This window comes from Oenanthe melanoleuca, chromosome 6 (genome assembly GCF_029582105.1).
Source record: "Oenanthe melanoleuca isolate GR-GAL-2019-014 chromosome 6, OMel1.0, whole genome shotgun sequence".
Lineage (NCBI taxonomy): Eukaryota > Metazoa > Chordata > Aves > Passeriformes > Muscicapidae > Oenanthe > Oenanthe melanoleuca.
Genome location: NC_079340.1, coordinates 3,298,411 through 3,314,335, shown reverse-complemented (window position 1 = coordinate 3,314,335; position 15,925 = coordinate 3,298,411). Strand labels below are relative to the sequence as shown.

General features: G+C 50.0%; 1 protein-coding gene across 2 annotated transcripts; it reads left to right on the top strand.

Annotated features, from left to right (window-relative positions):
• The first annotated feature begins 3,681 nt into the window (after positions 1 to 3,681).
• Positions 3,682 to 15,200, top strand: PLA2G12B (phospholipase A2 group XIIB). 2 transcript variants are annotated; one of them, XM_056495613.1, is made up of 4 exons: positions 3,682 to 4,185; positions 8,832 to 8,920; positions 9,991 to 10,156; positions 12,334 to 15,200. In XM_056495613.1, the coding sequence occupies exons 1-4, from the start codon at positions 3,954 to 3,956 to the stop codon at positions 12,450 to 12,452; spliced, it is 606 nt and encodes a 201-aa protein (XP_056351588.1). In that variant the 5' UTR covers positions 3,682 to 3,953; the 3' UTR covers positions 12,453 to 15,200. The 2 variants fall into 2 exon arrangements, with proteins under 2 accessions (XP_056351588.1, XP_056351589.1); XM_056495614.1 differs by having other exon boundaries at positions 3,686 to 4,185; positions 8,832 to 8,908.
• The last annotated feature ends 725 nt before the right edge of the window (positions 15,201 to 15,925 follow it).

Genomic DNA, 15,925 nt, shown 5'->3' with positions numbered 1-15,925 from the left:
CTTCAGCATCTCCCTGGGCAGGTGCAGGAGCTGCTCCTTACCCAAATCCCTGTTCAACACTAAACTTTGTGTCTCCATTGGGAACACACAGCACTGAAGGTCTGCAGGAGGGGAGGGCAGATAATGCTGGGCTGAAAGCAGGGTCAGTGGCTGAGGGTCCCTTTTCCAGTGGAGCTTGTGCTTAATTCCCATCATCAGGAACCTGCAAGGAGCACAGCAAGGGCTGGGGAGAGGCCTGTGGGACAGCTGGAGCACTTGGCTTGCAAGTAGGGAATTGTCCCCAGCACAGCTGGGACACCACCCACTGTCCCAGGCCCTGTCCAGCCTGGCCTGGACACTTCCAGGGATCCAGGGGGAGCCTCCTCAAGGCCTCACCACCTTCACAATATAGAATTTCTTCCCAATATCCCATCCATCCCTGCCCTCTGTCAGTTTGATGCCCTTCTCCCTTGTCCAAAGTCCCTCCCCAGCTCTCCCTTAGGCACTGCCAGGGGCTCCGAGGTCTCTGCAGTTTTCTAGGCTGAACACTCCCAGCTCTCCCAGCCCTTCCTCCATCCCTTTGACTCTCACCTGGCTCGGAGGGACTCGGGTATTTCATCTCCTCCCCATAATCAGGGATTCGTCTGGCTCCCAAATGGAGCATAAACCTGAACCTCAGGCTCTTCTCCCTGCTGGAACAGAGCTCAGTGCCCTCCCAGCAGCGTGGCCCGCAGGAGGTTTTTTTCCAGCTCCATCCGGGCCGGGGCCCATTCCCACAGGACGGGACGGGTGCAGTCACCTCTCCCTCCCCGGCCAGGAGCGCTGCCAGCAGCCTGCAGTGTCCCTGGGAATGCGTGACTCACCAGCCCGGGGCTGCTCTATATTTAAGCATTACGGAGGCAGAAATGAATGCACGCAGTCAGGAGCTGCCTAGCCCGGGTCAGCACCGGGTTCAAAAAGCAGTTGTCAGAGTTCACCATGGTGGCAAAAAGCATCTGCACGCCTTAAATCTTCAGAGAGAGAAAAGCTGGCCCAGGAAAGGGGTTTTTGTGGGTCAAAGAGAGGCCAGAGAAGCTGCAGGGTCCCACTGTGCACATCCACAGTCGGGAATTTCCTCACAGCTGCAGCTGCTGAGCCACTCCCCGGTGGAAATCTGGAGGTTACTTTTACCCAATCCTGCATTTTTCCTGGCCTTCAGATCTTGCAGTCTGGGTGCAACCAAGCTATTTGCAGCTGGACTGAAAAGCTCCCAGGAGATTGGCTTGGGGAGGGAAAGAAGGAAGCAGGAGGAAGGAAGGAGAGTGGCTCATCCCCGGGGCAGGGCAAAGGGACTGCCACGTTTTGGAAAAGCACTGAAACTGCTTTTTATTCACAAACCTTTGCTTCAGGACCAGTGGCAAACTAACAGGAAAGTTTCTGACTCCTCTTTACCCAGGCTCTACTCTCTGCCAGCTGCTCCCTCCCCACCCTGTTCAGCTTTCCTAATTCCAATTGATTTTGCAAACAGCTCCAGAGCCGCCAGCTCCAGGCTGCATGTCCTGCTCATGCCACACTCCTCTGCAGCCCTGCCAGCATTTTTTTCCCCTCTCTCTTTGCCTTCAGCAGCACATGGATCAGCCACCAGGGACTGAGGGATGACAAAGCAAGCTGTGTTCTGGAATTGCCTCCAGAACTACCCTAGAAGGCTCTACATAATAGCAGGACACCATGCACAGACACCCAGAGGCTCTTACACACTTCCAAGCTATTCCCAAATAGCTGTTTTGCTCTTTTTTACATTAATTTCTGCCAGGCTGTTGGCAAATTCTGGGAGCACAGGGACTGCAAACTGGAGTGTCAGGCAGGGCAGGGATTGAACCAGCAGAGACACCCAAGGCTCCACTCACTGCAAGACACAGTGTGGGACTCTTGAATCCTATTTTTCCTTCATTGAGGCTCCCTGAAAACAAATTCCATTTCTACCCACGACTGACAGAGCAGTCCCCAGCATGAGAGCAGGAGAGGCCTGAACTCTCCCGTGCTCCTGCAGGGAAGTCCTCACTTCCCAGCACCCCGTCTGCCGTGTGCCAGGGGTGACACAGATGTCACAAAAGGCTTCCCTGAGGCAGGGATTTGCTGATTCCCAAGCTGCCAGCCTCCTTTCCCCGGTGTTCTCAGCATCTGGGTTAACCTCCCCAAATGCAAAGCTGGTTTGAGTTTCCCCTGGGACCTCCTGCACTCCTACACGTCCCCTCATCCATAACTCAGCCTCAGAACAGATGGAACAAGCAGGCAGCAGCTGCCTCTGGCTCCACACCATTTCACAGGAGAAGGACTAACCAGCCTGTTTGCTCCCTTCCCCACTTGTCTGACTTACCCTTCTAAGAAACCAAGCTGTGCCTGTGGCTGCTCCTCCTCATCACCCAGGGCCATGTGCAGAGACACTGGCAGTGCCATCCAGCTCTGTCCCCTCAGAAGCAGCAACTCAGCAGGGCTCAATCTCCTGCAAAACAATGAAATGCCAGAATTTGCATTTGTGTTTGGCATAGATTTGAAATGCCTGCAGCCCAGCTCCTCCTGAGAGGCAGTGCTGTGCTGGGGCACAGCTGAAAATCTTTCCAAGAGCAGCCAGAACCTTCCCACACCATTTCCCTTCTCCACTCTTCGTGAGTGGTTTGCTTTGTCTTTTGTTGTTGGTGTTCATTTTGGTTGCTTTCTTTTCAATGAGGAATTTGGAACCCTCCACCAGCTGAGCAGACCCCTGGGTCCACCCCAGAGCCAGGACCTGGAGCTGCCCCACAACCCATTCCCTGGCTCAGGTTTCAGTGCCTGCCTTTCCTCCTGGGCCACATGTGCTAAATGTTTAATTTACATGACCCAGGAGCTGTAACAACCAGCCCTATAACATCAGCCTTCAGTAGCCACATCAAAGGCAAGTGTTCACTCACCACACTGATCCTGGAACTGGAGGTGAAGCCAAGGAATTGCCCTGAATGCAGTGTTTGTAACCCCAAACTACTGCAAGCTGCTGGATCATGGGCCCATGAGGATTTGCTAGGAGCAATAACCAGCAGCTAGGCTGGGTGAAGGTCTCATCCCACCCCTCCATGTGCCCAGGAGGCCCAGGGAGAAGGCAAGGGGTGCTCCTCAGCCTGCCTGAGCAGCAGAAATTTTGGAGGGAGAGATACTCTTCATCTCCCAGCAGGCTGGGGAGGGAGTGAGGTGGCCCATGCCAGGTCCCTCTTGGGGAGCTGCAGCCCTGGGGACTGTAACAGAGTTTGCAGAAAGCTTTGCTAATCAAACCTTGCTAAGTTAGGGAACACAGCCAAAAGACCACTGAACTTGCTTAAGCTAGATTATGTCTTAAATAACCACAGACATCCTGCATGTGCCCAGTTTGTGGATGCTTGCAAATGTCTTAAATAACCACAGACATCCTGCATGTGCCCAGCTTGTGGATGCTTGCAAAAAGACAGGAAAAGTCAACCAATGGCTAAGAGAGGAAGACCACAGCCTTCCTCCCCAGGACCACCAGGAGCCAGGAGAAGACCCCCTAGCAACTGGCTGTGCAGATGCAGAAAGAAGGTGAGAAGATGCTGAAAGGCACGCACACGGAAGAAGATGAAAATGAAAGAGGGACTGACACGGAGTGGGGTGTGTGCTGTTGGTGGAGCAGGGACTCCCCAGACACCCAGCGCTGATTTGCCTGCTGCCTGCTCAATAATTTTTTTAATTTATTCCATCTATTGGAGTTGATCAATGTATTACAGATAAATTCACAGCAGGGACGGAGCCCGTCCCAGGGGATTGTGCAAACTCGCGTCTGTGCGAGCTGAACCCGGGCCGTACCTCGGCGCTGCACTTTGCACCCCGGCTGCGGTGACCTCCCGCCCGGGCTGCGTTTAAAGTCCAGCAGAGCGGTGCCGCTGCCTCCTGCAGCAGCAGCTCATCCCCGCCGCTGCTGCCGCTCCGCTGCCCGGGATCGGCACCGCAGCATGCGGCTGCTGCTGGGGGCAGCGCTCCTGTGCCTCGCCCTGCGCCCGGGACACTGCTCCGAGGAGACGGCGCCCGACAGCGCCGGCCAGCACCCCCAGGCACAGGCATCCTACTCCGACTGGGGCATCGAGACCATCCGGGACGGCTTCGAGACGGTCAACAGCTACTTCGATTCCTTCTTGGAGCTGCTTGGGGGGAAGAACGGAGTGTGTCAGTACCGATGTCGATATGGTAAGTGAAGCTCGCTGCTGCCGGCCCCTCTCTCCTCGCCCTTTCCTTCCCTGCGGCCACGAACAGCTCCTCCTACCCAGGAGCTGCCCCTCGGCACAGTCACAGCTTCTCTGCCAGCGCCAGCACAGGGACGCTGAGCACGGAGCTCAGTGTCACCTTCCCTCCCCAAGATCACCCGGTCCCGAAGGCACCGCACAGGGACAAGGATGGATGCGGGTTTTCCTGTGTGGAGGTTCTTTGTGCCCTCCGGGTGCTCTAAGGCACCAAATTCCGGAGCTCTACAGGCTCCTGCTCTGAGCTCTTGGCTCTTACTTTGTCGGGTTATCTTAAATAAGCAAGCAGCTAATAGTTAAAAAGGTTATTTATTACAAAGCACATCAGTCTCAACAGGCAATAGCAAAAAGCAATGGTAAAAGCAGCTAGCAAATGCAGTGGCAGTAAGTGAATGGCTAAAAGCTGAATACTAAAAGCAACAACTCTACCAATACAAACTCTTATATTTTTCCAACAAACTAAGATGCAAGCTCAGACCACCACTCCTTAACCTAATAGAATTCCACTTTCTTAGCACATCAGGCTACCTATAACACTACACATACAACCTATCTTGTTCTATCAAAGAAATGTAAGCAGTATCCTTACTATAGCTCTATTAATGTCTAAGTCCTGTCTACAGCTGTGGGCCTGGAGCCTCCACTGACGATATCAGTGTGTTTCAACCTTCACTAGAACACTCACTGCTACTGTGGCATTTGAGACCGTTTACTTACTAAAAGCATTAGAATTCACCCTAAAACGGATTCAATCCCTGCACTCTGATTTCTCTCAGAAGAATTCAGAGAGATCCCTAAGTCACTGACTCCAACATTCCTGGAAGGTACCCGGGCTGTCCAGCTGCCCCGGGGCCTGGGAGAGCACAGGGAGGGGAGGCTGAGCCAGCAGCCCTAATCTCAGCAACCTTCGGAGTGCCCTCGTTCAGCAGCTGTGAGCTGGCCGCTGCCGCGGGCGGCAGGAGGAGAGATAACGGGGACAAACCACACCTCACCGGGAGGAACCTTTAGTACTCCAGGCAGAACGAGGCGGCTCCTGCTCGCTTCGACTTCAGAGTGATTCACCCAAAAGGAATAATTTGGTTTGTCCTGGGGGCAGGATGAAGGGGGTGACATCACGGGGAGGGACAAAGAGATGCTGCAGGGCTGGGACCCCAGGAGGTTAAAAGGAGGTTAAAATCAGTCTGAAAGTTGCTGAGTTTTTTGGTTTTTTTTCATGAATAATCTCCCAGAATCACAGAATATGAGTTGGAAGGGACTCATCAGGATCACTGATTCCAACTCCTGGCCCTGTGCAGACACCCCAAGAGTCACACCCTGTGCCTGGAAATGGTGTCCAAACACTCCTGGAGCTCTGGTAGCCATGGGACCACTTCTCTGATGAGCCTGGAAGTGCTTCCAGTGCTCAACCACCCTCTGGGTGAAAAACCCTTTCCTGACATCCATCCAATGTGTCTATATGTGGCCTTGCTCTCCTGCCAGTTCTGCTCCAGGCCCCACAGGATGAGCCCATCAGGCAGATCATGGTGTGGCAGTCCCAGGCCATGTGTGTGCAACCTCCTAAAGGTCCACACCATGCTCCAAATTCAGAGCAGAAAGGGATTTGCCTCCTTAATGCAGAGACTGAAACCCCTGGTAGTGGGAAAAACGTGGCTGGGACTGCAGTGTGCCTGAGGTAATGCTGATATTCAGAGCTGGTTTCAGGGAGCCTCAGGACTTACCAAATTGTGCAGAAGTTACTGCTTTTGGACACATCCAGAGGGCTCTCTCTGCCTGTCCTTGTGCAAAGCATCTTCAGAGAGCAGCACAAATCCCTGCTCCCACCCCAGGAGCACCCTGCATCTTATTGGAACAGTGTTTAACTTAGAAAGGAAAACAAGTACACCAGTTCTCATCCTCTGCTGAACAGCTCATTAATCTCTGCCTGAAGGAGGAAACTACAGAAATGCTGCTCATGTGGCTCCAAGGGTCTTGCTGGACCCTTCCAGGACCATTTGTCCTTGCTAATCTCTGGCACAGACATTGCAAACTGCAAGTGGAGAGGATGATCCCAAACCAGTGAGATCCAGCCCTTGCTCAGAAGAATGAACACAAACCACCTTTGTGCTGAATCAGGGTCTGATTGCTTTTTTTTCCAGCATGAAGCAAAAATGATTCCTTTTACATACTTTCATTTCAGCCAAGAGATATCAATAATAGCTTATTTTGCCATGGTAAAGGTCAGGACTCACCTGTGATTGCCACATCCATCTTCAGCTGAGCACATGGCACTTGGCTGTTCCAGCTGTAAGACTCTCCTGATTTTTCAGCAGCTATTGAGGTCTGAAAACAACCAGCTTGATGGATTACTCCCTTAAATCAGGACATCAGGGTTATACTAGCATTTACTGGCAAATATCCCTCTGCTTACAAAGTCTGGCTGGGCAAATCAGGGGAAACAAACATCTGGGAGTGAAGCCCTTGTAGCTTCCTCCTGGCTACAGGACCAGTGAAAAAACTTCACTGCTTTGCTCAGCATTTGGTCCTGAAGGGCTTTAGATGAGGGGGCACCTCCAGGCTGTGGGAAAAGAGCCTTCAAAGCCAGGCTCTCCAACAGGGCATACAAGGGTGGGTATGTGCAGGAACCTCTGCTCAAAGCCTGCCTGGGGCACACAGACAACAATGGACCACCCAAAAGTGCAAGGAGCCCATCCATTCACCCAAAAATGCCCTCAGCTGCCCCTGCCAGTGTCCCATCCCTGCAGTGCCTGAGACCTCCTGCATTGGCAGCAGCTGCTCCAGCCAGCTGGCTGCTTTCCAGCCCCTTGGAACAGCTACAGCAGCCTGGGGGATTGAAATGCATCAGGGAAACTCCACTTCAGTTCCAGGGCTGTGCCAGCAAGGCAGTGGCCTGAAATCTATCTTCCTGCCTGTAAGGATGGGCAAGCAATAAATGATAACAGCAGCACTGAGTCAATGCTCCTAGAGAGGCAGGAATGCCTGATACTCCTGTTTTGCTTTTGTTTACCTGTTAACTAGAAAACAAGATGTGGGAGAGAGGTTAACTGTGGCGTCTCAGACTTGACCTAGATGAGAAAGAGTAAAAGGGGCACTTTACAAGTTTTAAAGCTCTGTTTTGCAGAGAGAAGGGGACAGGTTTCCTACAAGGATTTATCCTGAAGGCAGTTTGATGTTTTGTGGATCAGCACAACCCTTATGTGAGGGTTTTTTTTCCTTAGGACAGGTTTCTAAACATTACAATAGCTGTGACTTTGGCTTAACTGAGAATCTGGAAAGCAGCTATCTTGGCTAGGAACTGGATAATGGAGGTGGAACTGGATAACTGATGAGCTTGAAGGTCCAGTCCAACCCAAGGCATTCTATAATTCTGTGATCTCCACATCCCCAAGAATTCTCACTCCTACTCAGACTCACCATCTTATCCCATTAACTGTCAGTGTGCTGCAGGAACAAAAGTCACAATCAATATCACAAGCCAGTCACTCAAATTTGACTCCATCCTGCAAAACCCACAGCAGATTTTGAACTTTCCTCTGCCTCCTGCATCAGTTCAGGAACATTTGAATTCTGAGTGCTACCCCCTTTCAAAAAATCAACGAGGATCTTTTGGTAGGGGAAATTTCCCTGTTGGCATCTCACAGCTGGACAGGATTTCAGTTTGTTATTTATTTGTAGTAAATCTATTATTTAAGCAAAACAGCTCTGACAAAGCTTAATTGAAGGGTGCTGGGAACACTCCTACATAAGTCCCTCTGAGGCTTTTGGCTGTAAGGCCTTCCCAAGGGCACAGCAGATTTATGGTTGAATTAACCACTGGCATTTTAGGTACCTCAACAGAAAAATGGGGAAAGGGTCTCAAATAATTCCTGGTGCTGACAAGAAGCAAGAAGTGGAAATGGAGTTTAAAAGAACCCAACCCTGCCTTGAAGGGCTGAATCAGATCCATTTTATGACTATATAAATTCTCTAGCTGTGCTCAGGGAAGCAGAAACTTAACCCTTGATGTGATGGGTTTCAGAAGGGTTTTTTTTATTGGAACATTCACACAGTTTGTGTTTTCCCAGAGCAGGGACAGGACCCAGGGAATGGATATCAGGAAAAGGTTCCTCCCCCAGAGGGTGGCCAGGCACTGAACAGGCTCCCCTGCAAAAATCAATTAAAATGCTGCTGAAGGTACTGCTAGAGCTGGCTGATAGCTGGACTCTTCCTACATTGGGTAAATAATTACTCACAGAGGGAGTTCTTGCTCCTTTATGCATATTAAGAAGCAGACTGAGCAAGGTGCAGAGATTAAAGGAATAGAAATGATTTGCAAAACGTGGCAGTGCATCAGCATGGGCAGAAAATGGACCAAGAAGACCTGCACAGAGCAAGATCAGACATGCAAGGTCTGGCACAGTTTGGGGGAGATCCACAGCACACCAACAGTCCAAGAATGAACTGAGAATAGAAAGAAACCCCCTTGCTAAGCCACTAGTGTAAGCAGCAGAGTTTGGGGATGCAGACCAAGGGGAGCTGCCTGTCACCTCTTTGCTTTTTGGACTAGTCTTGGGAAGATTAGCTTTCCTAACACTTGTCCTGTCTTTTCTTTCCCAGGGAAGGCTCCCATGCCACGGCCTCACTACAAACCCCAAGAACCCAATGGCTGTAGCTCCCATTTTCTGGGGCTCAAGGTACCTGAAAGTGTATGTACTGTCTCACCCACCATTCCCAAAGGATGCAGCTCTCTCATCACATCACCAGCTCATAATTCTGGCCCAGGAAAAGGCTGGGCTGTGCTATGCTGGTGACAAATAACCTGAGTGCATCCTCCACACCTGGCCCTTCACCTCCTCCCACACCTTCTGCCTCTGCCAAGCACTGAATTAAACCCACAGGCTTTCACACTGCACCCTCTCATTATCTTAAAGGCAATTAATGAAATCATATTGGAATCACCAGGAAAAGCTTTCCCAGGAGGCTCTCAGAGCAGGGGTTCCTATTTAGCTCATGTATTATTGCCACCCCTGGAGTTTGCAGCAATTAGGCAGATTCCTGCTCTGACAACCCCTTTCTTTGCAGACTATTCTTCATGAAACTCTATTTCATTGCAAACCTTGTGGGCATTTCTGTGGTGCCTCCTCTATACCTAGGCAATTCATCTCCTAAATTTTACATGAGGAAGGGCAAAAAGAGGAATCATTTATAACAAGCTAACAAGTCCAGTCTCTTCAGGAGACAGGCCTTCTGCCCCATCACCCCCAGGGTTATCAGCTAAGCTTACAGGGAGCAGAATTCCCCCGACCACCCTGTGTTTGTCCTTGGCCTCAAGTGGCCTCTGAGAAATAAGGCACTAAAATACTTATGGCACAAAAAAAAAAAAAAAAAAAAGCAGGACCTTGTCAGGTTGTGGGAAAAAGAGGAAAAGAGAAAAGGGGACTTGACCACTGTTGGCAATGACATGGAGCTCTCTGATGAGATCTGACAACTGAAAACTAGAAATTGGTCATGGAGGGGCTGTTTCCCACTGTTAATTCCCTGGGACAGAGATGAGAAGAGAATATGATGTAGCCTGCACTGAGACTGCACCACTGAGCTGCTCCCTCATCCTTCTTTAGAAGGTCAGGGGCAGCACAATTCCCTCCTGCTGCCCTGGCTGTCAGGAAGAGCTGCTGGGAAAGGAGCCAGCTGGGCTCTGCAGCACCTCACCCACTTAGAGCTGTGTGAGCCTGAGGCCAGGACACAGCCAAGGGACACCTCTGTTCTCTTTCCCCAGCTAGACTTGGGCATCCCTGCCATGACCAAGTGCTGTAACCAGCTGGACATTTGCTATGACACCTGTGGTGCCAACAAGTACCGCTGCGACGCCAAGTTCCGCTGGTGCCTGCACTCCATCTGCTCCGACCTCAAGCGCAGCCTGGGCTTCGTCTCCAAGGTCCAAGGTAGCCACGGAGGGGAGGGAGGGCGTGGCCAGGGAGCCCCTTTGCTGCCTGGAAAGGCTGAGCTGGAACAGAGACTAGGCAGAGCAAAAAGAATGAAATATGTATTTATTGCAAGGAGACACTTTGGGCAGTGCAAGAGCCTGGCCGGGGCTACACCCAAATCAAATCTGAGATGGATCCTGCTCACAAATCTTTACACTTTCATAACTTTTGGTTCATCCACATATCAATTATCCAACCACAGCCCCAGGCTATGAAGTCTCAGCCCCCTTTCCCTCACCATTGTTTATGTTTTTGGGTACAGGTTGTCCTTGATCCTCTAGCTAGAAAGGAATTGTTTCGTCTAACTGCCGTGTGAAGAGACCTTACTAACACCAAAAATGAAGTTTCAGAGTTACACACTAAGCAGCAGAGATTCTGAAAATATAAAAGCTAAAACCTTCCTTGCCAAAAAAGCAAAACTCTGCTGTCTCTGCTGCACTTGTCACAGGTAGCTGAGAATACAGAGATCTGCCCCCTCTGCCACACACTTCTGCCCCAAGGCTGGAGACTTATTTGCATTTAGAAAACATTACAATGTGTGAAAAAACACCCCACAAACAACCCTGGAAGCAATTCCTCCAAAAGCTGGATGCGCTCCCAGGCAGTTCAAACACCTTAATGGGATACCAAAAGGCCTTCCAGGGCCAGTGGGGCACACACTGAAACCTCTATGTGGCCAGGGGCCAGCAAAGCTGAGAGAGCCAAGGACAGGCTCTCAGGGATCTGGTCACAGATAAGAGATGATGATGGCACCAGGGACACACACCAGGCTGGGTGGTGGCTGAGCCACTGCAGGCAGATCTGGATGGCTCAGAAGTGCTAACAAAGCTCTAGTGATATGCCAGCAGCTCAAGTGCCACCCTGGTTTTGCCTAATTTAAAAAGCCTCAGCCTGCAAGTCTGAGAAGAGCTTTTTGGTAACCTCTGCTCTAAGGTATCCATTTGTTTTCCAAAGGTGCAGCCTGATTAGGACACAGGGGATATCTGCATGACACCAGACTAATGCAGATGGTTTCCTACCTGGTCACAGATTAATGCATGGAAAGAGTGCCCAGGCCAGCAAGAGAAATCAAAGATGTGGATTGAGATATAAGTGCTACAGGCTGAGCACAGCCAATCTGTCATGGCCACCCTTATCAGCAGGTCCTCACACAGCCAGCTTCTTCCTATCTCTTCAGATTTTCCCCAGCCACTCTTTCATATGGTTCCTTTTTGCTCTCTGCTTGCAGCAGCAAAGCAAACCTAGATCCCAGGGAGTTCAGGTAGAGCAGAGCACACACTCCTGGGCTGAGCCAAGGAATTTCTGCCAGGCAGGAGTGGATTCCTCCCTCCAGCATCTCTGTCCTGGCTGCTGTAGGAGGCACAGGTAACACCAAAGAACTTCTGAGCCATCCTCCCCATGCCTTGGGCTCTACAGATCCTGTCTCCAGGGCTGCTCTGAGCAGCTCCTGTCACAGCCCTCCCCCACAGCCACCCCAGCTCTTATCTGGCATTCAAAGCCTTGGTTTTCCCACTGACTCACCACAGCCTCCCCAGTGCCTGCCAGCTGAGCAGCCTCCTAAGGGAACAGGAGCACTGAGGTGTTTAGAGAGGCTGAGATAGGAGAAAACAGTCCCAAAGGCAAGGCTTTCCCAGCTTCATTATGCATACAGCAATCAGTGTTAGTGCCAGTAAATAAACCCTGAAGACCTAATATTCACCTGCTTATTTACTGATGAGCACTTTCAGGGTTGTTCTTTGGGATGAGGAGGAGCTAGTAGGCAGTCAGCTGCTGTAGGATTTTCCATGCTGGCTGGCAGCTGGCATCATAACTCTCAAAAAAGCCCAGAAAGGTTGGTTAATAGTGGCTATAGGCAAACTGAGAGGAGAAAGAGTAATGTGGAGGCCTCTTGGGAAATCTGTTTGGTAAACAGTGCTGTTTGCAGAGCCCCAGATGATCCATCAACCAGCAAAGCCTGAAAGAGGCAACAAAGGAAGGGTTTGGGGGGGAGAAATTAGTGCCACCATGGCACCTCAGGATTTATAAAGACGCAGTTCTCAGAGAGAGAGAAGATGACAACAGCACAGCCCCTGGAGCTCAGTGAGGGGTGCTCTGGACTGCCTGTCCTTACCTGCCCATGCCATCCCTCTCCACAGCCTGTGAATCCATGGCAGACACCGTGTTCAATGCTGTCTGGACCCTGGGCTGCCGGCCCTTCATGAACAGCCAGAGGAGCGCCTGCATCTGCAGCGAGGAAGAGCGGGATGAACTGTGAGCAAGAGCAGCCGCCCCTCTCCAGCACGGCGAGTCCTGTCAGCCCTCGGGATGAGGGACAGCATCCAGGACAGCCTCTGGGCAGGGCAGGGCAGGGCCAGCCCATGGACACAGGGCAGCTGCAGCTCCACAGCCCCACTGCCCCTTCCCAAGCTGGGATCCCGTGCCAGTTCTCTCCAGGGACCGAGGAGAGGCAAGCAGGATGCAGTGCTGGCTATAAACAGGACTTACCTTAAATACACACTCTTACCTCCCCCACCTGTAGCTCTCTCCTTTGCAGTGCAAGGCATTAGGTTTCATGGATGTGCTATTTACATTTTTGCACTGAAGAGGGGTAATTTGCTCACACCCATCCCTGACACTTGCCATCCTGTCATTACACACCCATATTTAAACACTTGCTGGATCCTAAACTGATTTAAGGCATTTCTTAAGCACGAGTTAAGGAGAAGGGCTTGAGGTGTTTGTGGTGCACGATTGATATTCGGGACCAAAGCCCACCATTTATCAGATGTGAAACCACAGCCCTCTTCCCCAGCCTCAGGAGAGGAAGCCACTTTTCTTTGTCAGTGTCATCCACATCTATTTAATTACTTTTCTCCTACAGCATTGAACAAAGCTTTGCCCTTAGGATCCCTTTTCACACAAAATGGCTGGGTATCCACCTCCATCTCTCACACAAGCGAAACAGGAGGCTCACAGTGGCCTTGGATGAGATATTGCAAATTCTGGAGGCTTATCTGTCAGGTGACAGGACTCAAATGCTACCTCTGTGGGGCTGCTATCAGCAGCCTCAGACACCATCCCTTCTAAAACATGGTTAATACTCCCATCTGTTATGGGGAGCTTTTGTTGCATGCAAAACCAGAATTTAAAGTGGTGCATGGCATTTTGCCTCCACAGAACATTGGCAGACAGCTTTCAGCTGGGCTTCTTGTTGGAAGGAAGTTGCTACTGAGTGTGCTCGTGCTGTGCCACGTAAATATTTCAGCGGCTCCTGCAAACATATTTTTGGTTATGTTCTTCCATCTGCCACAGAGAAGTTAAGGCTGCAAAAGGGTTGATTTAACAAGAGTGGAAAGAGTCTGTCTTGGTTGCTTTTCTTCCAGTTTAAATGGGTTTAAAATGTATGCATGGAGTGATAAATTATGTAAGCCCTGTATTGCTGCTCCTGCCAGTCATCTTTGCCTCACAGTGAACAGCAGTGAGACGTTCAGCCAGCCCCAAGTGGGCTGGAGCAACAAGAGCCTGCTGGTATCCAGACCAGGAAAATGGAAGTGACTGTGTGGGGTGTCCTGGGATGTTTTCCACAACAGAGGACTTTAACACTGATCAGATGTAATGACAGCCTTTCCTAGCTGGGCTAAAGCCTCCGGAGAGAGAATTCTGCATTGCTAATGTTCACTGCTCTGTCAGAGGATGAGGCTGGACAGACAACCTTGATTATCCAGCTAAGAAACACAATCCTCCTTTTGGCTAGGGATGGGAAGAAAACATTCCTCATTCCAGACACTTCCCCAAACTTTGTATTTTGTTGGTGAAATGGTGCCTGTGGCCAGTTTAAATGTGAACATACTCTTATGACTAAATGACAAAAAATAAATTCAAATAGCTATATTGTCTATGTTCAAAAGCTGGCTGGATGGCAAATATTCTAAAGTATTTTATAGTTCAAGTGGTATCAGATTAAAGCCAAGCTGGCAGGTGATGACATACACTGGAGAGATCAAAGGGTTCTGAACAAAATCTCTGTACCCAGACACTGATGTGCTGGAGACATAAATCATAATTTCTCCCTGCTTTCCAACCACCATTCATCCCAAAACCCTAGAGACTGCTGCAAGCTGGCCAGCTACTGAATAAATTCAATTTTCACTGTGGTAATCTGAAAAACCCCACCAGCAGCTCTACAAGGAAATATTTGAACCTCCAAGTGGTGGCAGTGACTCCAGCAAAGCACCAGATAATCCTGTATAGGAGCAAACCAGCACATGAACTCCAGTAAAACTGCATCCTAACTAAAAACTGCTTCTCCTCTGTGCCACTCCTGCTATCCAGTGATGTACAGTGATGGAAGCACAGGGTTCTCCAGGTTGCTGCACAAATCTTGGGTCATCTTCAATTCCACCCTGCTCTGGACACAAAGACACCTCTTTGCTCATCCCATGGCTTCTCTTGACTTTGTGCATTGGCAGGATTGTTTTCAGCTCCAGAGTGGAAAAGCTGCTTCACATGAATTTGTCAGGAAGAACTGAATTATGTGCACAATAACTGAAATAAGCCAGGAAGAGAATTTCTCCCTCCATCACTCCCCCCACATCCCTTCCATATGAACAAACAAGACCAGCTGATTCTCCAGAAGGCACCGGATAATTAATTTCATTTCCCAGCTCTTGTTTTATCAAAACAAATATATTTAGCGGAGGCTGCCTGAACAAAGAAGTGACAGTGGGAAACTGCCCCTGTGGTCCTAATGCAGATGTGAATCAGCAGAACAGCAATCCTAGGAGAAGCCTTTTTCCTTTCCTGTTCTTTCACATATGGTTAGATAACACACAAAAAGTGTCTTTCCATTTATACCTACTTATCATCATAGAAATATTTTTGTTTACTCTAACACACACACATATTTCTAAGGTTGGAAAAGCAGCCATGAAGCTATTTAGAAAAATTATTAAACTCTCAGCCATTAAATGTTCATTCCTCACTGGAATTTCACTTGCCAGAACAAATAAATCTGTGAAATAGGTTGAAATGTTTGAGGTGATTTGTGACTCCCTTCAAATGGATTCCCTTTCCATTTGAAAGCATCAAATTTTGGCTTTTGCAGCAATTTGGCTGCTCCAAGCAAAGCAGAACATGGGTGATGAAGTTTGGGGGGCTTCCAGCAGACCTCCAGCCTCACAGAACTGAGCTGCACACTGAGAAGCCTCTTGCAGAAAACCTTGGGAACTGCAGTGCCACTGCAACGGGTGGGGACAGATCCTTCCCCTCATCCTCCAGCCCTGCCCGTCCTACATTGTCCTTCACTGCTGGCTGTGCTTCCTCCCTTCCACCCCACATCCCTAATCCTTTACCACACAGCTCAGTGAAGCCCAGAGGAGCCTGAGCTGATCACATCCATTATATTTCCTTCAGAAGGAGCTTGACAGCCCAGAAAGATTCCTGACAACCACGATGCCACTACCATCACCAGTAATTGTGTCCCCTGCCACGGCCACTCAGACAACACTGCAGTGTCTCCTGTCACCAGGCTCACTGGGGACAGCCCTGTCCTGAGAACTGCCCACTTACCAGTGATTGCTATAAATAATTAATGTGCATTCCTCTAATCCTTTGTTGAAACCATGGCCTCCCTAACCAGGGCAATGCATCACAACTTCCAAACAAACACTTGGCAGCAGCACGTGTGGCAAGGGGGTGTGTATAGATGTTTAATGGTGTTTCTCTTACAATCAGGGTGCTATAGCACTT

Excerpts from the sequence above, each read along its gene's own strand:
- PLA2G12B (XM_056495613.1), top strand. The coding sequence starts at position 3,954 with ATGCGGCTGCTGCTGGGGGCAGCGCTCCTGTGCCTCGCCCTGCGCCCG. Across the intron at positions 4,186-8,831 it reads TCAGTACCGATGTCGATATG|GGAAGGCTCCCATGCCACGG; the intron begins GTAAGTGAAGCT and ends TTTCTTTCCCAG. Across the intron at positions 10,157-12,333 it reads CTTCGTCTCCAAGGTCCAAG|CCTGTGAATCCATGGCAGAC; the intron begins GTAGCCACGGAG and ends CCCTCTCCACAG.